This window comes from Cyprinus carpio, unplaced genomic scaffold (genome assembly GCF_018340385.1).
Source record: "Cyprinus carpio isolate SPL01 unplaced genomic scaffold, ASM1834038v1 S000006502, whole genome shotgun sequence".
In the NCBI taxonomy this organism is placed as follows: Eukaryota; Metazoa; Chordata; class Actinopteri; order Cypriniformes; family Cyprinidae; genus Cyprinus; species Cyprinus carpio.
In genome coordinates this window covers 344,315-366,463 of record NW_024879170.1, presented here as the reverse complement: position 1 = coordinate 366,463, position 22,149 = coordinate 344,315, and the positions used below count along the sequence as shown (strand labels likewise).

General features: G+C 39.2%; 2 protein-coding genes and 1 pseudogene across 2 annotated transcripts; 1 reads left to right on the top strand and 2 right to left on the bottom strand.

Moving 5' to 3' along the window:
• LOC122143754 overlaps positions 1-22,149 on the bottom strand; it is a 116,206-nt pseudogene that overhangs the window by 38,692 nt on the left and 55,365 nt on the right.
• Positions 5,356-8,996, bottom strand: LOC122143756. The gene is made up of 2 exons (XM_042754372.1): positions 6,396-8,996; positions 5,356-5,867 (listed from the first exon to the last, which is right to left on the bottom strand). The coding sequence occupies exons 1-2, from the start codon at positions 6,738-6,740 to the stop codon at positions 5,412-5,414; spliced, it is 801 nt and encodes a 266-aa protein (XP_042610306.1). The 5' UTR covers positions 6,741-8,996; the 3' UTR covers positions 5,356-5,411.
• Positions 10,979-12,424, top strand: LOC109060185. The gene is made up of 3 exons (XM_042754375.1): positions 10,979-11,497; positions 11,798-11,946; positions 12,053-12,424. Exons 1-3 carry the CDS (start codon positions 11,187-11,189, stop codon positions 12,244-12,246), a joined length of 654 nt encoding a protein of 217 aa, XP_042610309.1. The 5' UTR covers positions 10,979-11,186; the 3' UTR covers positions 12,247-12,424.

Sequence of the window (22,149 nt, the reverse complement as noted above, 5' to 3'; positions counted from 1 at the left end):
AAAGCTCTTTCTGATTCTGATTCTGATTCTGATTCATCTTTGAAACTAATTGCCTTTAAGCATTGAGTGGTGTATTAGTTTTATTATCCTACAAATAAGTATTGGAAACTATCATGGTGACGATTTTAGATTATTTTACCATTTTACTTTTAAATATGGTAACAAATAATAAAATGTATGCACTGTGGTATTTACGTTACTCCAAATTTCTTAAATCAGTACCATATTAAATTGCTAGAGAACTGTAAATGTCCAAATAAATGAATAACCACACAACTGTCCAAAACATTGTGTACGTGTGTGTGTTTGTGTATGTGTGTGTGTGTGTGTGCGTGCGTGCGTGTGTGTGTTTGTGTGTGTGTACGCTGGTATTCCCTACGTTATTGGGACCAAATGTCCCCACAAGTATACAGCAGTCAACATCTGAAGTGGATCAAAACCTTTCAAAGTCGTCCTAAAACCAAAATGCATTATTGTCTTAGGGCAACTTTGATTAACTGTTTTGATCCACTTCAAATGTTGACTACTGTAGTAAAACCAGTAAATTTTGACTTCATGGGGACATTCAAAAACTTTTTGAATTAGAAGAACAGGGTCAATTTAACTTATTTTGCCTTCTGGGAAACATGCAATTATCTTCTGTACCTTCAGAAGGAGAGTACTAATTAATAATAATAATAATAATAATAATAATAATAAAATATATTTAGGCAAAATAAGAAAAATGTACACATTAACAACATAAAATAAACAGAGCTTATCAATTGATCATACACTGTATATAATACCTCAGCAAAATGATAGAAAATAAATGTACAGATTTTAAATATCAAATTAGTTCTAAGCACTTTTTTTTATGTGTTTTATGATCTGCCCCAAAAGTGATTATTTTTTATTCAATGATTAAATTGGAAAAGCTAATATATCAAACTGAGAGAAACATTACATGAGGTAGAAAATGTATTTTAAAAACAAATTTAAAGTAAAGGAATTTTTTTTTTTTAACTGGCAATTCCATCAAGTAGCTCAGTCTGACAAAAACAGAGAGTATCTTAAGCCCTATTCGCACAGGATTAGTATTACCTGGTGACCTCCAGTTATTTGTAATAAATGTGGAGGGTGTCTGTGATCTTAATCCCAGGCTAATTGGCCATGTCCGTAATTTGGAAAGTAAAAATTCCCCTGCAAATGACCTAACATATTTCAATGAACACCGAGGTCCTGTGATAATATTAGTCCTGTATAGGGTTGGGTATTGAAAATAGATTCCAATTTCAGAATCAGATGCTTAAGGTCAGGACTTTTTTGTAAAATTAAAATCTCAATTCCGCCTATCGATTTCTGTGTGCGTCTTTTCTTTTTTTTCCATCTGTGAGGACCCGACTCTGCAATCTGTCAGGACTCTTCTCGATATTCTAAGTGCTCCAGTGTTTGGGTACACCTGCGATCAGCAAGTAACTGCTAGGTATAATTGTTACACTGGTGCTGAAACCCGGGAGGAAGGAGGGACACGCTGCCAGAGATCTCTCGCCGCTATGGTGAATCCGCGCTGCCATCTGGCATGGCAGAGCAGTCTGCCGACATGGACGCTTGAGGCAGTGGATTGGAGTGAGTTGCGGGGGGGGTGGACGAATTCGCTGCCAGCCGCCTGGGATGTGGATGGATGGAGGAGTCACCGTGAGGGAGCAGAGGACTTGCTGGCGTTCGCCTGAGGCCGAAGCCTGCTGCCACCCAACATGATGGGGAGGAGCAAGGAACGGGGGACTCCTGCTGGCTGCCTGAACTTGGAGGAGCCGTCGCCCTCCACCAGGCGGCAGAGGCGTGTCGGGCCGTCCACTGAGGGCTGTCCAGTGCTGCCGCCAGGCATCGCGGAAGAGTTTACCCAGCTGGTGGAGGGCCGAGCGGCAGTGTGTCTGGGAAACGGAACAACATTAATTAATTTTTTTCCTCTTTCCTTTTCTGTACGCTCTCCTGTGTCAGCCGTGCCACAAGGATACTTTTTCTATGTGTATTTACGCTTTGATTTGAAAGAAAACAGTGCATCCTTGTGTCGCGGCTGACACAGAAAAGCGTACGCAGTTTGCGTTCAGCAGGTGTTTTCCAAAATGGCGCTACGGTGATGTGGGGAGAGACAGAGGAGACAACTTGTTGAATAAAGTCATTATTTTTCTTTTCTTTTCGTGCAAAAAGTATTCTTGTCGATGTGATTACTTACAAAATTTTCATTTTAGGGTGGAGTATCCCTTTAAGGGCCTTGTAGGTATGTAATAATATTTTGTAACTGATAATTATAGCCAGTGATAATAAGTAGCCAGTGCAGAGACTGTAAAATTGGGGTAATATGATCACCACAAATACCACAGTTCTGTTTATAACGTATATAAAAAGAAGAAAATATAATAAATAAAATAACAGGAGAGTTTCAAAGTGGCTTATTGGAACACTAGTGTGCAAACTTTTTTCCTACCACATGACAAGCTAATTACATGGTTGTCAGCATTAAAATGTATAATTGCTGCTTTCTGCTGTGGAAATTTTGTTAGTGATGAAAATAACAGTACGTTTTCATCAGTTATTTTACAGACAGATCGCAGCATTTCTTACAGATTTCTGTTCATTCAAGATCAGATACAGATGAAGTAGCACTGCATTATATTTTTTGAATGCATTATATATACATATATCCCACTTGAATAATTCATTTATGAGTCACACCCTCTGGGGTTCTTCATTTATGAGTCACACTCAGGACCTTCGGGTCAAAAATGACCCGGAGGGCGGGATTCAGGTATACTTTTTTTTCAGTAAAATCAATCAAATGTATTTTTGTTCAATAATATTTTTTCTTTCTTTTTTGGTGTTTTGAGAGAATTTTATGATAATAATGAATTTTTATGCAATAATTATGATCAATTTTTTCCCATTGAATATAATAGAAAAATTTATATATATATGTATATTTTTTTTTTTTTTTTTATTAATGCTGTATTTTATTTTAAAGTACAGCCAAGGCCTATAGAAAACAATTTTTGAAATTAGATTGGTGCCATCTGGTGGACAAATTAAGCATTTTTTTATCATGCAATAGCACATTTTTACCACTATAGAGAATTTACAGCTCTCTGTAGAAAGCCTTGTGAATTCTAGTGAAAATTTGCACATATTTGCCTATTTATTTCAGGTTGTGGATTTTAATATATAATCACAGATTCTCAAAGACTATTTTTGTCAAGGTTTTTTTTTTGTTTGGTTGGTTTAAAGGGATAGTTCACCCAAAAATCAAAATTATGTCATTAATGACTCACCCTCATGTCGTTCCAAACCCGTGAGACCTCCGTTCATCTTCGGAACACAGTATAAGATATTTTAGATTTAGTCCAAGAGCTTTCTGTTCCTCCATTGAGAATGTATGTACGGTATACTGTCCACGTCCAGAAAGGTAATAAAAACATCTTCAAAGTAGTCCATGTGACATCAGAGGGTCCGTTAGAATTTTTTGAAGCATCGAAAATACATTGTGGTCCAAAAATATCAAAAACTATGACTTTATTCAGCATTGACTTCTCTCCCGGGTCTGTTGTGAGTGCGTTCACAGCACTGCAGTTTAGTGATATCCGGTTCGCAAACGAATCACTCGATGTAACCGGATCTTCTTGAACCAGTTCACCAAATCGAACTGAATTGTTTGAAACGGTTCGCGTCAACAATAAGCATTAATCCACAATTGACTTAACCTGTTAACTTTTTTAACATGGCTGACACTCCCTCTGAGTTCAAATAAACCAATATCCCGGAGTAATTCATTTACTCAAACAGTACACTGACTGAACCGAGCCAGATAACGAACGAAACATTGACTCGTTCTCGAGTCAAGAACCGTTTCTGTCGGACGCGTCCGGTTCGAGAACCAAGGAGCTGATGATACTGCGCATGCGTGATTCAGACTGACACACAGCGCGTCTGAACCAAACTGGTTCTTTTGGTGAGTGATTCTGAACCGATTCTGTGCTAATGTTATGAGCGCGGGTAAACCGAAGGCTTGAATCAAGGGCAATCATCGCCAATGAAGTCATTACGTCGAGCGCAAAAGAACTGGTGAACCGTTTTCGGCAACCGGTTTATTGAATCAAACTGTCTGAAAGAACCGGTTCGCGGAGAAGAACAGAACTTCCCATCACTACCGGTGATCCGAAAACCGATGCAACCGGTTCTTGACTCGAGAACGAGTCAATGTTTCGTTCGTTATCTGGCTCGGTTCAGTCAGTGTACTGTTTGAGTAAATGAATTACTCCGGGATATTGGTTTGTTTGAACTCAGAGGGAGTGTCAGCCATGTTAAAAAAGTTAACAGCTTAAGTCATTTGTGGATTAATGCTTATTGTTGACGCGAACCATTTCAAACGATTCAGTTCGATTTGGTGAACTGGTTCAAGAAGATCCGGTTACATCGAGTGATTCGTTTGCGAACCGGATATCACTAAACTGCAGTGCTGTGAACGCGCTCCTAACAGACCCGGGAGAGAAGTCAATGCTGAATAAAGTCATAGTTTTTGATATTTTTGGACCACAATGTATTTTCGATGCTTCAAAAAATTCTAACGGACCCTCTGATGTCACATGGACTACTTTGAAGATGTTTTTATTACCTTTCTGGACGTGGACAGTATACTGTACATACATTCTCAATGGAGGAACAGAAAGCTCTTGGACTAAATCTAAAATATCTTATACTGTGTTCCGAAGATGAACGGAGGTCTCACGGGTTTGGAACGACATGAGTGTGAGTCATTAATGACATAATTTTGATTTTTGGGTGAACTATCCCTTTAAATGGTAATTTCAAGTGCCAGTTTTACTTTATAATACAGTCAAACCTGAACATTGCACTAGAAAGAGAACAAATGGAAAGCATTTTGTTACCCATTGTTTTAATTCTAACTTAATAAAAAAAATTACATTATTTCAATAATAACATATTTTTATTAACCTTTTATTATAAACATTTCCATTAAAATTATTTTTTGCAATTCAATGAACAGTAACTCTTCAAAATTGCCAACAGCAATTATGAACAAAAAACAAAAATAACAGCAAACGTATAATAATTTTCAAACAGTACATGTAAATTGAAAATAGAAAAATAAAAAAAGTGTTTTAAATATCATCATAACTAAATATGTACATATTATTATGTCCATATTATTTAAATTGAATGAACAGTAACTCTTATTCAAAATTGGCAACGGGCAACAAAACTAACAAAACAAAGTAACAAAACTAAACTAACAGTTATCAAACTAAATTAATTATACTAAATATAAACTAAAAATTATCAAAACAGTAAATTATCAAACAGTAAATTAGAGAAATAAAAAAAAACCATTCTAACTATATTTACATATTATTTACAAACTAATTATCACAGTTGTCACACATCACAATAGAGTGTCCCTTACAAATTGGAATGTGGCACTTTGAGCAAACGATGCCTGTTTTCAAATCGTGTGGTAAGCACTTTCTGCATCTTCTTCTTTTGGTGGGGGTGGGACCAGCTCGGGAGGGACCAGCTCGTGAGGGACCAGACGTGGAGGAAACTGCTTCCTCATCACATTCCTGCACCTTCCTCAGAAGTTGCAGAGAGGCTGGGGTGCGTGGAATGTGCCGCCTTGATTGAATGAAGGGGAACACGAGCGCTCTTCCTAGGTCCTGCAAAAAGTGCCTCCTCATGTAGTTGTCCCCCTGTCCCCAACTGGGATTTATTTCCCTCCAGATGACAAAGGCATTGTATGCCAATACATCTAGCATATTGTAGAAGACTGCCATGGGCCAGCGAGCTGTCTTCCTCCGGCAGGTATATGTTGCAACAATCTGGAATATCACAAAAAAAGCATACACAAACATTTAGTATTACTGCTGACGTCCAGTGATAGTTCAATTCTCTTTACATGCCATTTAGCTTAGAATAAAAAAAAAAAGTATTTTGTGCAATTATTTATTTATATATAAATATAAAATATGTATTTATATAAATATATAAATATGTATATATAAATATATATAACAATAATATATATATATATATATATATATATATATATATACATACACATAAATAATTGCATAAAATACTTTTTTTTATTCTAAGCTATGGCATGTAAAGTGAATTGAACTATCACTGGATGTCATATATATATATATATATATATATATATATATATATATATATATATATATATGACATGTAATATACATATATATATATATATATATATATATATATATATATATATATGTATATGTGTGTGTATATTAGTAATATTTATTATTATTATCATCATCATTTTTTTAGAATATATATTTATTTCAATAAAAAATTAGTAGCAAAGTAGCAAATACCTTATCAAGATTGTCCACTCCCCCTTTGGTCCTGTTGTATGACAAGATTATTTCAGGTTTCCTGTCTTCTCTTTCGCTCACTGCTGCATCTTCGTGCACAGTGCTCATGAGAAGAACGTTTTTATTTTTTCTGGGGCAGTACGACACGATGGTGTGTGTTTCTGTGAAGGCGAACAGAGATGAGAAATTAGCCCGGCCTCTTGGAATGGTCAGAGCACTTTTCAGCTCTGGCTTGTTCCTTCGGATTGTTCCTATCATTCTCATTTTCTTGTTTAGGAGCTCTATGCCAAGAGCATATGAAGTAAAAAAAGTTGTCACAAGTGACAATATGCCCTTGAAAGCCATCCATCATTTCCAGGACTATTCTCCTTCCCAGGTTTCTTTCGTGTGGCATCCCTGGAGGTTTTCCTGTGTACACTGCATGTTCAAACAGTAGCTCGAGTTTGCATCACAGGCTGCCCATATTTTAATGCCATATTTGGCAGGTTTTTTGGCATATACTGATTGAAAGGACACCGGCCCCTGAATCCCACCAAGCTCTCCTCAACTGTAATGTTGGTATCTGGTCTGTACATGAGAGGTATTCTTTTGACCCAGTCTTCCCACATCTCTCTGATTGGTGCCAGTTTGTCCTGTTCCCTCCTTTCAGCTCTTGACATCTTATCATCGAAACGTAAAATCCTAGTCAGTTGTTTCAATTTTTTTCAGTGGCATGGTTGTACGGAAAATTGCCCTCCCCATCTCACTGTCCCATAAACTGGATGCAGATTCGTGGTGAGATTTTAAAACCCCAGCAAGAATTAGAATTCCAATAAATGCTTGGATTTCATTACATTCAATATTAGTCCAGTCTTCACCAAACACTCGTTACCCCTCTAAATTTGTCATCTCAAGAAGCTTTTGTTGCATGGAGCTTGGAAAAAAAAGTTCAAAAGTAGATTTGATATCTTCAGCCCTTACACAGGCATACCTTGTTGGTCCAGGCGCATTTCTTCTGACCTCCTCTGCCCGTGCTCTCCTTTGTGTCCTTGTGTGAGGAATTGAAGTCCACAGTATTTCCCCGTTCTTGGAGAGGTAAGTTTCAGGGCCTTCTCTCTCCTCTGAATCCTCAGTGAAGTTTGGGTCAGCCTCTGTAAAATCTTCCTCTTCAGAGACTTGCTCATCTGGCTCTGTTCCCTCTTCTTCATCACTGCTATGTAGTAAATAAGCCAGGGTCTCCTGAGCAGTATATCTCTTAGCCATTGTGGAGAATGAACTGTGGGCTGGGCTCAAAGTGGCAATATTTATACCCCAAGTTTTTGTTTTCATAAACAAATGCTGTGATTGGCTTTTTGTTTTCATAAACAAGTGCTGCAATACGCCTGAAGGTTACTAGTGCGCGCGTGCTTGTGTGTGTGTGTTCAAGAGAGAGACATGGTGTGTGACTTTTGCATTTTGGATCCAATGTCTCCCCTTTATTTGATTCATTGATTTTATTTCACATATTCTCACATTTCTCTGTTACAGTTTCACCAGTCTCATATTTCCCTATGTGTGTGTGTGTGTGTGAGTGTGTCTATTTTGCAACCTTGATGGCTTACAGCCTCATGCTTTCATTGCTGTGCACTTTATTTCTTACATTGATGAATAATTGCTTTTATTTCACACATTTCCCAAAATTAGCTTTTGCAATGACACACTTTCATTTGTGTGTGCGTGTGTTTTTGTGTGTGTGTGTGTGTGTGAATTTTTTTGTCTGTTTTGCACTCTTGATGTTTTAGAGATTCACCCCTTCACTGTTGTGTGCTTTTTTTCTGCATCAAGGCTGATTTGTAGATTGTACACACAAAAAAACTCAGTATTTTCATATTTTTGCCAATTTCCCATTCATTTCCTATGGCAGGTCATTTTTGACCCGAAGATCCTGAGTGTGACTATTTTTTTATGACCACTTAGACCAAGTACCAATAAAGTCACCAAGTTTCGGACCATTCCAATGAAGCTACGATTTTTAACATTTAAAAAAAAAAAAATTGGGTCATAAATGACCGAAGAACCCCAGAGGGCTAGATCATAATCATAAATGTTCGTAAATGTTCATAAGTGTTCAAAATCTGAAATTATTTAGTATCTAGGAGGAACAAACAAATTCCTGAAGAATAATAACTTCCAGCTCATGTCCATTGCTGTCATCTTAGTCTTCACATGTTCACATTAGGTCCTTTCGCACTGCGGGAACCTTTTGATAGTACTTGAACTAATTGTGGAACTACCCACTTTTAGGCATGTTCGCACCGCAGGAACTAGGAACAGTTTTAGTTCTAGGATCTCCATTTGGAGGAACTAAATTAGCTCCTACTTCAGAGCAGGGTCTAAAACAGTTCTATAGGAACTATCAGTGATGTAAGTGTATGCTGATTGGCCAAACGGATGCGAAACACCAGCCACCAGGTATTTTTAAAAAGCCATGTAAACAGTGTTCTTTTCTCAGCTTTGATGATATGTAACACCGCAAGTTGTCATAAAGAAATTAGTCTCTTCGACCAATTTTTGCTCTTGCAATCTTGCAAAATTTGTCAGGATAGAAGACAGGAAGCAAAAATGCAAGTAACGATTTATTAGGAATGATCAGTTGAAGCAGGTGGCGCAGGGACCTCGATGGCAGCACAGGACGGGTGAGCTGATGAGTTGAGTGTGCTGGTGAGGGATGATGAAAGGTCCAGGTGATGACGACGTAATCCACAGAACACAGAACCCACGAGAATGAATGCTGAGCAGGAGGAAAACAGACATGTAGCCCGGAGGACCTCAAACAACGATCTGACAAACAAGAGACGAAAGACAGGACATTAAGTAGGCAGTTGGTTATTATGTGCAGCTGCACATCAAACAATCAGTGTGACGTAACATGAGATAAGCAGGAAACAATGCATTCATGAACCGTGACAAAACTGTGCGATTATACTCCATCTCTGTTATAAAAAAAAACATCACTGTCGGCCGTTTCGAAATCCTCCTGCTGGTGCAAATGCAACCAGGAAAATGGCCCGAGGGAGAAATTGGTTCTCTAGGAACTGGCCAGCAGGGTAGGTTCGCACACCAACTACGTGGTGCGAAAGCCCCTATTCTTTCTGATTTGAGTGATCCATCCTTATCAAGCTAGCGAAATAGGCTATGTTTAACATGTGAATTCTTGCTAAATATGCAGTTATATTATGGGCCGTTGGCATGAATTGTACTTGTGATGGAGTGGTGGTGGAACGCTCTTGGAGCGAGAGAACTGATGAGCTGGAGATACTGAGCAGGCGTGAAGCTAAAACTGATGTTGTGCTGATATTAATATATAGGAGCATATTAATACTCATAGGAGCATGAGGCAAAGTCCGGTGGCAAAGTTGGCAGCACACCAGCATACGCTGCCCACGGTTCACCGGCATTTTGCTCATCATTATTCCAGCGGACCACCAGTGACAGCTGCTGCTTTTCCGACATCAGTGTGCAGATGAGCCGCTGGTTTATTATTAAAGGGGTCATATGATGCTTTTTTAAAGATCATTATTTTGTGTATTTGGTGTAACAGAGTATGTTGACATGCTTTAATGTTCAAAAAACATAATATTTTTCAAATACTGTATATTATTGTAGGTCCTCTATGCCCCGCCTCTCTCAAATGCGTCATTTTCAACAAAGTCCCTCCTTCTGACAAGCGCAGTCTGCTCTGATTGGCCAACTGACCCAGTGCATCGTGATTGGCCGAACAACGCAAGCACTTGTCGGAAATGTAATGCCCCTTTCCATAATCACGAGCTTCATCTTTCAAAATAAATTTAAAGACAGTTAATAATGTCCTTAGTTTTACCATCAGTTCAAGCTGAAAGAGGAACAGAGTCGTGTGACAGACACACTGATGAAGCTCGTTTGTGTTTGCAGTACACAAGCCACAGACGGTTAAGACAGCTGACTCCACTGTGTGACCCTGTCTCTCTCTCTGCGCGCACACACAAACACACACATGAAGCGCAAAACTCTGGATTTGAACTATCAAAAGCAAATACATATACTAATAACAAAACATACTTACAGTAGCTGATTCGGAAGGACCAGATTGTTGTAGCAAAGTCAGAATTACCTCCTCTCCTAGGTTCAGAAACTGTCGTCCATAAAATGCGTTGCTGTTCTGTTGTAAGTAATCTTAAAGATTCCTAAATACATCTACTTTCGGAAGGCCAAATAAAGTGATTTTGCTTTCTTCTAGATACACACAGTATCTCATACGTCTTAACGGCCAGATAACGAATAAGTATGTGTCCTGCTGAAATGCATCAGCGAATTATTAAATGTAAGTTTCAAGCCTTTCATAATTTGTGGCATTGATGTGAGTGACAAAATATGTGCTAGAACTAGGCCTAGCCTATAACACTCATCAATAAGCCACATTTTCAATTGTTAATTTTTTTATGGCATAGGCTAATGCACACTTCCTTAAATGTAATCTAAACATTCCGAATTCATATTCTACTTTTTGTACGATTTCTAGGCGTTTTTCATGTCGCAGTTTTATCCTATTAATCTTGATTTCTCATAACTTATTTTTATTTTTATTTATTTAATAATATAAAAAGGCAGCTTCCACCCCTACAAGAGATCCAGATGAGATGCAGGCAAAATGGCAGAGTATGATAAATCATGTACAGGACATACATGAACACAGCACTCCTGCATTTACCAGCTGCACACATCCACCGTTAGAAGGAGAGGCAAGAAACAAGGAGTGGCTGGAACCAGGTACAACATAGTAGCCTATGTTAAAAGATGTCAAATGTTTTGAGGCTAAACTTTTTTCAGTGCTTGTTAAGTTTAGTTTGGTTTTATCAATACGTAACCCCATGTGTACTAATAATTACTTGTGTTATGAAATGCGACAGACTATATGACAGAATGTTTTATTCAGGATCACCAGCAGCCACTAAACTGGAGAGTGTAGCTGCCTGGAAAGCACTGGTAAAGGATATTCGACAATTGTCACCTCAGCATCAGACATTCTCCCTGGAGGCCTACCATTCCCTCATTCTGCACTTTGCTCCCAAACACACTGGCTTTTCTTTTCTTGGGATGTACAGCAGTTAGTGTTATCACTTAAAAGTATCGATACTAATAAAATTAGGTATTTTTTTCAATTTCAAGATATTGCAATACTTTTGTAGCAGGTAAATGATGACAGAATGAATATGGCTAAAAACTAATGCAGTCTTGTATAGCAGACCAAAATGTTACATATTGTTTGCAAAAAAAATAATTGCAAAGATGAGTCATTGTCTTAGACCCATTTGAACTGAAAACATTAATGTCATGTATTTCTGTTGCATTTCACTGCATTGGGTAAGCTTTGGTGACCTAATGTTCTATCTACTTATCTCCTACAGACTTCTCTTAGCGGCCCTACATTTCAATAATAATGGCAACAGAGATGTAGCTCGAACCAGTGAGGGTGAGGCACGCTATGCCGTTCACTACCCGCGGTTTCGGAAAGGTGGCTGGGTAGTCAGACCCATCAAGGAGAAACCATCTTACGGTTAGTAGTTTCACTTAGTTTTTCAATATCTTTTTTATGTGAATCTATCTTTTTTATGTGAGTCAACCATGTTACTAAACGTGTTCTAAACATTTCTCTCCTCAAGGATATGCAACAAATCTTATGGTCTCTCTGGTAGAGGAATACTGCAAGTCACCACAGGCCCTACAAGAAAGCAGTGCTGTCTTGTCCTCTGCTGCACCGCCCCCCTCACCTCTTCCCTCCAGAAGGTTTCCAAGGATGAGGCAGTCAGCCTCCATCTTGCACGACACTCACTTTTTAACATGTAATAAAAGATAAATTTTACCAGTACAGTTTGTTTCACTGTTGATTTATTAATCGTCTTCCAAGCGGGGCCACTGGAAACCTTTGTATGTTTGTCCCTCCTCTGCAAACTGCCTCCTTATTGCTGACACAACACATGAAGGTATGGCTTTCCTAATGTTCCTGCCTAGTATCCCGTACGCCCAGCGGACAACCTGCCTGTATGCTGTGTATCGGAACTGCCTGTGGTGGAGATTGGGACATAATTACATACGATCATACCATGTTTTCATAGTAAACAATTCCAATGGTAAATATTGCATGTTCTGTTGGCTGATATTCTACTGTACTACACAACACCAAAGTTGTTTTTATAGTAAGTATATGGAAACCACTGAGTTTAAAAACCTGCTTAACAGGATTTACTTTTTTGGTGTAGAAAAGCTGGTTCTTTAAATTGCAGTGTGAAATAATTTTTGCTCAAAACATATTCTAGTCTGCTGGCTTGGAGAGGGCCATGCTCCTGTCTGAAATTCATGTATGCTATCTGCAGCACAAAAGGATTCAGACAGGATGCTTCAAACCCTGGATGGAGTGTGAGGCAAGTAATGTCTTCTGGGGGATCTAGGTTTTGGACAAGGGACCAATAGGCATCGACCTCCCTACAGCACACACTCTCCACTGCTGATGGCATAGCCTCACATCTACCACACAAGCACCTGTTAAACAAAATGTGCTAAGATAAACTCACTCTTCTTCCCTCTTTGTAGCTCTAGTGGTTGGTTTAAAACCTTGTAAGAAACGACATGTAGACTACTTACTTCCTAAAGCTTAGGTAAATATACACTGTAAAAAGACCCCCTGCACAGTATAGGCTGTAAATTAGATGCATTTATCTGCATGCCTTACACCCAGTATCCCTCCACGTGACAATAAAAGATCCTTGCAACAATGACTGTATTTACATGAACAGCCTATTCCCGTCCTAACCGGAACACTAACTGCTTTTATACACGTACTCCGCAGTACATGCGAGCTCATTTACATAATATCCATCAGAAATACTAAGAGGGGAGTAGTCTAACAGCCGGCTAAGCTCGGATGCCAGCTGGCCGGTTATGTTGTTCAGATATACGACCAAAACGCTTGACATCCGCAGAAGCAGAACATGCAGACACCTAGGTCTGAAAGCAGTTACTGATTAAAAATCAGCTAGCAATTTCTACAAAATTTCGCAATAAACTATGTTGTGCAGAAATGCACAGCATTTCCATCCCTGTCCAGACTAGCTGACCATCACAGATGTATGCTATATCCTACAGCCTACAGCATTCATTTAAAATCTGGGATCTAAATTAAACATTTTAAGACACATGTTGCTGGCATAGATGGTGACAGTCTACATGGATGCTTGAAAAACAACAAAGTCGACAGCAATATTGCTAAATATGATTTATAAAAGATACTGCAATGTGATAAACATGGAGACAACGTTAGCCACAATTAGCTATAGCCTGTGGTCACTCACCAACACACCTGCCCAATTCTCCACCGATTCTCCTCACACCACAACTCTATCTCTCTCCTCTGTCCATTTACCCTTCCCCTTAACTCTGCCTGACCCCTCTCTCGCCTAGGCGGCTCATAATTATACGGCAATGGCCCATCGTAAGAGTTGACATCAACCCCTACTGCAACCTCTTCACTGTCTGACTCCATTACGAAGAGATGAGATTTACCGGCCGCTGCGTCACTTCCAATCAGAGCGTTTTTGACAGCGGAAGTAATTTTACTCACAATTTCTTTTAAAAAACTTATTTAATGCACATTTATGATTAATTTCTTCACGCAAATCGAGTTCCTACACTATTTATCTACACGTTCATTCACAGGGATCTTCAACTTGAAAGATGGGCTTTAAGAACAAGCATTTTCCCCATCCCAATATCAACCAAGAGCTTAAGAACAAGCATGTTTCCAATAACAAGCATAATATAAATTTGAACATTTGCAAATGCAGCCGAAAGATACCAAACATGGCATACCTGTGACCTTAATTTTAAAGAGTTTGTATCAATACATAAGCAAAACACTATAAGAGGAAAAATAATGAGATGGGGAAAATTGGGTACGTGTCCATACATATCCAAACAGTTTACACCTATATCTAAACAGAATTAGGATGGACTGTATATTACAAGGGTACATTTGTCTGTTTCAAAGTGAATTTAGAGTGCAAACTTCTAAAATCAAAAATCTTGATGTGTGTCTTTGTTACCATGGTAACCAGAGGCCTGGTTTTCTCTTCCACATGTTATGCATGTTGGGGAGGGGTGTTGTCCACTATTTGTTAAATATAACAAATACTCTTGTGTCTGATCCACCTCATTCATTACAACGTGGTGATCTGGGAAGATTTTCCTTGTTTGACTGATTTGGTTGATTTAACATCCAAATTGTGTGCAGTAGTTACATGTTCCCAGACTAAAGGTTTACAACCCCTTCCTAACGCTGATGCTGATTTGGTACTGTTGGAAAAGATAAAAAAAGTAAAAGACAGCGACGACAAGAAAATCATAGGGGGAAGATAAGGCACAGGAGAACTTACCCAATCTCCCTGACTCTGAGTCGGAGTTGATCAACTCCCATTGGCAAGTTCCTGATAATTTAAGAGAGTTGCAAAAATCAGATGTTACTTTACAGCCCCGATCCAAAAGGTGTGTGAGGTAGATGGCAAGCCTGTAGGGGTTCCAAAATTTTTTGGGGGACCGCTACATTTTAAAGAACAACCTTTTGTACCTGGCTGATACAGAGAATCCTAGACTGGTAGTACCCAAGACCTTGCATCAGATGATTTTACATCTGGGTCACACTGTTCCTTGGTCAGGACATTTAGGCCAACAGAAAACATATGAGCGATTCAGTGAAAGATTTTATTGGCCAAAAATGTATCAAGATATTAATATTGTAAAACTTGTTCTGAATGTCAAATGGTAGCACCTGTTTGTAAATCCGATAGAAGTTATCTGCAACCTCTGCCTATTATTGGAACTCCATTTGATCGTATAGGGATGGATATAATAGACCCTTTGGTGAAGAGTAGTTTGGGTCACCAATCTGCATTGGTGATCTGCGTCTATGCTACTAGATATCCAGAGGTGTACCCTTTGCGTTCAATCCAAGTTAAACACATTGTGAGATGCTTGATTGATTTGATATCCAGAGTTGGAGTTCCCTCTGAAACTATTACGGATCAGGGAACAAATTTTATGGCTAACCTGATGAAGCTTCTGTACAAGCAACTAGGCATTAAGGGAATCAGAACTATGCCATTTCACCCTCAAACAGATCATAGAATGCTTTAATGGTACATTGAAAAACATGCTTAAGAAATTTGTTGATGAGTCTGGGAGGGATAAATGGATTACTTTTCTTCTCTTTATAGAGAGGTCCCCAATGATCAACTGGTTTCTCTCCTTTTGAGCTTTCGTTTGGTAGGCAAGTTTGTGGCCCCCTGGATGTGCTCAAAGAAGGATGGACAGCAGAGAAACCAGCCCAGTGCAGTTTCACCTCTTATATCTTACAGATGAGGGACAAGTTGGAGAACTTTTAGACTCTGGCCAAAGAAAACCTACTTTTACAAAAAGTATGGTACAACACACATGCCAGGGAAAGGGACTTAAAACCTGGACAGAAAGTTCTGGTACTGCTACCATCAGGTACAAGTAAATTGTTGGCCAAGTGCCAGGGTCCGAAAACTGGGCTCAGTAATCTATGAGATTTTATGTCCTGAAATAAAGCAGCCTAAACAGGTCATACATGTTAATCTCCTGAGGGAATTTAAGGAGAGGGAGTCTGATCTCAAAGGTCCTCAAGACCTCAAAGACCGAGTGACGATAGTTAGGGCGGTAATGGAGGAAGAGGACGAAACTGATATGGAGACAGTTCGATTGACACAGGAGGTTCCAGGAGGCCTCTCACATTTGAATAACCATCAACAACAGCAATTAACCGAGGTAGTCCAATCTTTTCCCTTTCTTTTCCAGGAAAGACCTGGCTGTACCGAGATTCTTATGCACAATATCATCTTGGAAGACACCACACCTGTTCGGCAGAAACCCCATTGAGTCCCGGAGAAGATGGTAGAACAGCTAAAGACTGGGATCGAGACCATGCTGGAATTGGGGATTATAGAACCATCCAAAAGTGAGTGGTCAAGTCCCATACTACTGGTCCCTAAAAAGGATGGAGGAATTAGGTTCTGCACTGATTTTAGAAAATAAAACCGTGTATTGTGCTTTGATTCCTATACGGTGCCTCATATTGACAAGTTAATTGAGAGACTGGGTAAAGCAGCCTATATGATTACCTTAGATCTGTGTAAAGGATATTGGCAAGTGTCACTTGATCCCTCTTGCAAGACTTATACTGCTTTTCGATCCCCCACTGGGTTATATCAATATACAGTTATGCCCTTTGGTTTACATGGAGCACCGGCCACATTCCAAAGATTGATGGATTGTGTACTGGTGGGTTGTGAGCAGTATGCAGCTGCCTACCTTGATGATGTTGTGATATACAGTGGCTCTTGGCAAGAACATCTGTGGCATCTGGCTGATATTCTGAAGAGGCTTCAGGAAGCTGGGCTCACAAACAACACCACCAAATGTTCATGGGCTCAGGCAGAGGTGAGGTATTTGGGGTACTTGCTAGGACATGGAAAGATCAGACCACAAGTGGAAAAGCTTAAGGCTATTCAAAGCATTACTCGTCCTCAAACTAAAAAGCAGGTAAGGTCTTTTCTTGGTCCAATTGGCTGGTATCAACGATTTATTCCCCATTTCGCATCACTGGCTACCCCACTGACTGATTTGACCAAGAAGAGTCCTGCTAAGTTCTGTTGGACAAATGAGTGTGAAGAAGTCTTCAATTCCCTTAAAGATTTACTATGCCATCAACCAGTGTTGCAAAGTCCTAATTTCTCTAAGAGATTTATCATTCAGGTGGACACTTCTGATAGTAGGAGGGGTCCACATACAGGAAACCGATTATGTCATCCTGAAGGGGAGGAGTTGGTCCATTAAGAATGTTTAGGCCTAAATTTCATGAATGTAATGTGTAGAATGTACATTTAGTAACTGATGAGGGGTTATGATTGGTCAGTTTGAAAAAGAAGGAGGAGATTAACACTATAAAAGATCAGAGAAATGTTTGAAAAGGGGGAGAAAGTGTTTTTTGGACCAGTAGCCAACTGTGTATCCCATTTTTGTTATGTACAGTATTAAGTTGTATTTAGAACAGTTTCTTTTGTTAGTTTATTTTTTATACTTGTGTTTGTACCATGATACATTCATCATTCAGATGACTTATGGTTAACCATGAATGAAACGTGTTGAGCGGCTCGCTCTTGCTCGGGTCGCTGAGTGCACGCACGCACATAAGAATCTAACTCTTAACAGTGTAAACAACTCAGAATGCATGAAATAGCATTAGACCCCCTTTAAGCGCAGCATATGGAGCGACAAGCGTGTTGCCAGTGACAACAGATAAGTACTGCACATTGCCAACCGGTCACATAAACTAGCACAAAAAGCATGTAACTGAAAAACTAAATGAGCCTAAGCAAGATGGATAGCCTAAGCAAAACGCATGTTGCCAAACCTGAAAGCATTAAAAGTAACGTAGCTTGTGAAGACGTTCACGAGAGTGAAACATAGCAGCTGTAACTGGGATGCTTGATCTCTTGATATCCTTCTTGGGGATGAAGTTCAAATCTGAACTTGTTCCTGAGTCAGTCACATAATTAGCTATTGAACAATGTGAAAACTGCTGATAAATTGAGGAGCCTTATATATGAATGCTTAGATAGGTGTCGTATTCCTATAGGTAGATGGGGATCAGCTGATGCGAGCTTGACTAATGTGAGCTGCCAGAATTAATGCTTACGCTTGATTTACGCAAATTGGATTTAGAAGCACAAGCTTTATTAAGGAAACCAGTGCAGATGCCTCGTTCGTCTCCTCCTTCTGCTGTTATGTCACCAGGAGTGTCTTATTGTTCTATTGAGTTCTATAATGAGGCTCCATTTGATGTAAGTAGATATATTAAACTGGTTCTGCCATTTCGGGAAGCCGAAGACAATGCTTACTTTGTAGCTTTCGGACGTATTGCAGGGAAGCTTGTGTGGCCTAAAGATATGTGGGCATTACTGCTGCAATGCAGTTTATCTGGAAAGGCGAGAGATGTATGTTCTGCCTTGCCTCTTGACTAGTCTTTGGACTACGATGTGATAAAAGCGGCGGTGCTGCACGCTTACGAGTTGGTTCCAGAAGCATATTGGCAGAAATGTAGTGCTCATGCGAAGACCCCCCAAGCAGACTTATATGTAGTTTGCAAGGGAGAAAATGTCCTTATTCGAAAAGTGGTGTTTTTTTTTTTGTTTTTTTTGAGTTCCGGAGAAAATTGTGATTCATTTAACCCTCTGGAGTCTAAGGGTATTTTTGGGGCCTGGAGAAGTTTTGTCATGCCCTGACATTTGTGCTTTTTTCAGTTTCTTATAAATATCTAAATGGCTAAAGTCTAATCTAACTGTAATCAGCACAAACTAGGCTATAATAATATGTGAGCAGCATGTATGTACATGATTGTGTTTTTGAGAAAACAAAATGTTATGCGTGGTTAGTGAAAAACTAAAAATGTTAAATCACTTGAATAAGGCAATAAAACACAAACAGAAAATTGGTTCCCAGGAATTTTGAGAACTGGAGCTTGTAGCCTAGAATTTTTTTTTTCTAAATGATGTGAAAATCATCTTGTTTACTCACTTACAGAAAACAATATATTGATTTAAATTTTCTAAGACACTTTTTGTTGGTAAAAGTCATATGCGAGTAGGCGTCAACTATCATGAATTCACACCTGAGAAGACAAAGGCCTGCATAATGAGCTGCATAATGAGCCATTCAGTCAGCTGTGTCACTGAGAGGGATGAGTTACAAGAAAGAATGTGAGGACTAAATAAATCTATATAATTTTATGTTTGTAGTTTATTTAGAATATATTTAATTATCCCACAACATAATTTAATATTCACTTGTGAGTGCAGTTAAACAGTTTATTAGCAACAATCAAAGCTGACTTTGAAACTGAATTTTTTGCATCATTACTCCAGTCACACAATCCTTCAGAAATCCTTTTAACAACTCTTATTTTCTACAAAAAAACATTTATTGTTATTATTATCATCATTATCATTATTATTATTATTATTATTATTATTATTATTATTATCATCATGTTGAAAAGAGCTGAGAATATTTTTTTTCAGGTTTTTTAGGGGGGATAAATTGAAAGAACAGCAATGATTGTTAGATTTGTTACAGTTACATTTATTGTTACATTTATATTATTTACATCAAGCTTTTGAATGGTATAGTAGTGTATATTGTTATTGAAACTTCATAATATTTAACTTGATTATACATTTAGTCAGGAATTATAGTTTGGAAAAAGTCTTTGCAAAAAGTCTAACTAGTAAAATGTTTACACGTTATGTGAAAACTAGTACAAGTATATAAATAAATAGAAAGAGACTTACTCATGTTTATGATCTCTGCTGAATAAAGTGCTTCATTCTTTTTTCTGAGGAAATCCAAATCTCAAATCCTCAACCACATCACATCTTTTTGGGGTGAATTATGTCTTATTCCTCTCATCGCGAAGCAAACAGTAAAATAATAAAAACTTGAAGAACAGTCTCGCTGCGTTGTCTTCTGTTGTGTGGGCGTATTCAAAAGCCGCGCGCTTCAGTGAAACATTTGAATCTCAAAAGCGCGCTCGGCGCGGGGGGCGTGGTCGCAATTAGAAGATAATGAAGGGAGAAGTGAAAAACGGACATCGCGTTGTTTTTCATATGGATTACTTTATCACAGAATATTTGTTTTCAGCAGCACTTGTTTAGTTTAAAAGTAGACATGTCAGGCTTTCTATAGATATCTCTCTCATGTCTCTGTGTTGAGTATTCACGGAGTTACAGTTCATTTTAATGACGCATTTGTATCTGAAGATCAGCGCAGACAAAGGCTGCAGACAGCACTCCTTGTTTGTTATCTTTATTTTATAAGTGCACAAAGTTTTGTTGTTATTATGTCTGTATACAAAAAAAAGTAGACCCTTTACAGATTCGATTGATGTATTGCACTTATCTGTACGATCAAAACTGAAAGTGTAATTTAAGTTCTTTTCGGGGTTATCAGGAGAAAATACCACAAAACACTAAAACGCGTAAATCAACTACAAAATTTTAAATGAGCAAAAGGTGGCTTTGCTTTCGGAGGCAGTAGATCTTGCAGACGAATATGCTCTCACCCATAGAAAAATGTTTTTGCCAAAACCAGTGTGTCTTAATCCATCCCAAAATGAACTTGTGGGTAGAAATAACTCATCACAACACTCCCATCAGTTTAAAAAAGATACAAACAATAATCAGTATGCAAACAAACTGGCCTTTAAAAAAAAAAAATAAGTGAGTTCGTTTTTATTGTCTGGATCCTATTTATTTGATTGCAGATTGTAAAGAGTAGAACAGAAAAGGTTCGCCAGAGAAAACAAAAAGTGTTGCTCCGTCTCAGACTATCTCCATTATTGGAGAGTGAAACATCTTTGTATGAGTTTATTCTAACTGGTTATGTTTCTCTTCTTGAATCTGAGTGTAAACCTGTCATGATTTTGAGAGACACAGGGTCGACCCAGTCTTTTATACTAGGAGAGAGGATGGACCAAAGCGGGGCCGTGTTTTGGGGACTGTAAATCTCGGAGGAAGCGTGAGCGGTAGAGAAGAGGAAGTGGGGCTGGCAACGGGCACGGCATTGTGAGTCTGGGAGAAAGAGCACGTCGACTCAACCGGAAGGAGGAAATCGCTGGACAGTAAGATCGTTTGTGAGAGACTGTGAGTAGTCCAATCGATCTCCATCCTCTCTCTCTTGTCTATGGGACTTCCTGACGTGAATGCCAGGTCAGAAAATGGGCGACGGCCATCTATATATGTATTTCCCACTGAGCGTTGAATTGTAGTGATGAAGTGATGTGACGCACCGTTTGGATGTGTGAAGTGTGAACTTAAACCCGCTGGGTGTCCACTACTTACCTGAGTTTTCTGTCACGTTCTAAGACGTGAGAAGAGGCTCACATTGTTGTACTCCACAGATATTTGAGTGTACTATCTGACAGCCCATTGTGAAGAGGAATTCATACCTGAATACTCACCTGACTGCTTTGCAGCGAAGCCCTCCAGCCGTAAGTTCCTTGTCTGTCATTGCTGAAGAAGAGGATTACGTATCTGTGTATTCACCTGTCTGCTTTGCAGCGAACTTCTCCCATTGTAAGCTCTGTGTCTGACAGTCCTTCAAGAGGAATTCATACCTGAATACTCACCTTACTGCTTTGCAGCGAATCCCTCCAGCCGTAAGTTCTCTGTCTGTCATTGCTGAAGAAGAGGATTACGTATCTGTGTATTCACCTGACTGCTTGCAGCGGAGCTTCTAGGCCGTCAGTTCTCTGCCTGTCATCTGCAGAAGAAGAGGAGTACATCACCCGAAATACACACCTGAACGGTCCTATGGCAGCCTCCCCCCAGTTGTGAGCCCCGGCTCGTTTCTCCCAGTGGAAGACAGGGAAGCCACTTACCAGAGCACCCCCCAACATTGCACTCTGTGGGCCTCCGGCGGGTCCGCAGGACGGAACGACCCTGCCCAGGAGAGTCACCATTTTAGATTCCCTTTTCCATTTTTATACTCAATAAAATACTGTGTTACTTGAGTCCTTGTCTGTCGTCCTTGCCTAGCCTCTGTCCGACTCCCCAAGGGTGGTACGGGTCTTAGGGGTGGGTGCAGTCTGATTGGCCCGCCCCCGTGACAAGATGTTTAACCTTTTTCAAGTGGT

Excerpts from the sequence above, each read along its gene's own strand:
- LOC109060185 (XM_042754375.1), top strand. The coding sequence starts at position 11,187 with ATGTCAAATGTTTTGAGGCTAAACTTTTTTCAGTGCTTGTTAAGTTTA. Across the intron at positions 11,498-11,797 it reads TTTCTTGGGATGTACAGCAG|ACTTCTCTTAGCGGCCCTAC; the intron begins TTAGTGTTATCA and ends TATCTCCTACAG. Across the intron at positions 11,947-12,052 it reads CAAGGAGAAACCATCTTACG|GATATGCAACAAATCTTATG; the intron begins GTTAGTAGTTTC and ends TCTCTCCTCAAG.
- LOC122143756 (XM_042754372.1), bottom strand. The coding sequence starts at position 6,740 with ATGGCTTTCAAGGGCATATTGTCACTTGTGACAACTTTTTTTACTTCA. Across the intron at positions 5,868-6,395 it reads GAGTGGACAATCTTGATAAG|ATTGTTGCAACATATACCTG; the intron begins GTATTTGCTACT and ends GTGATATTCCAG.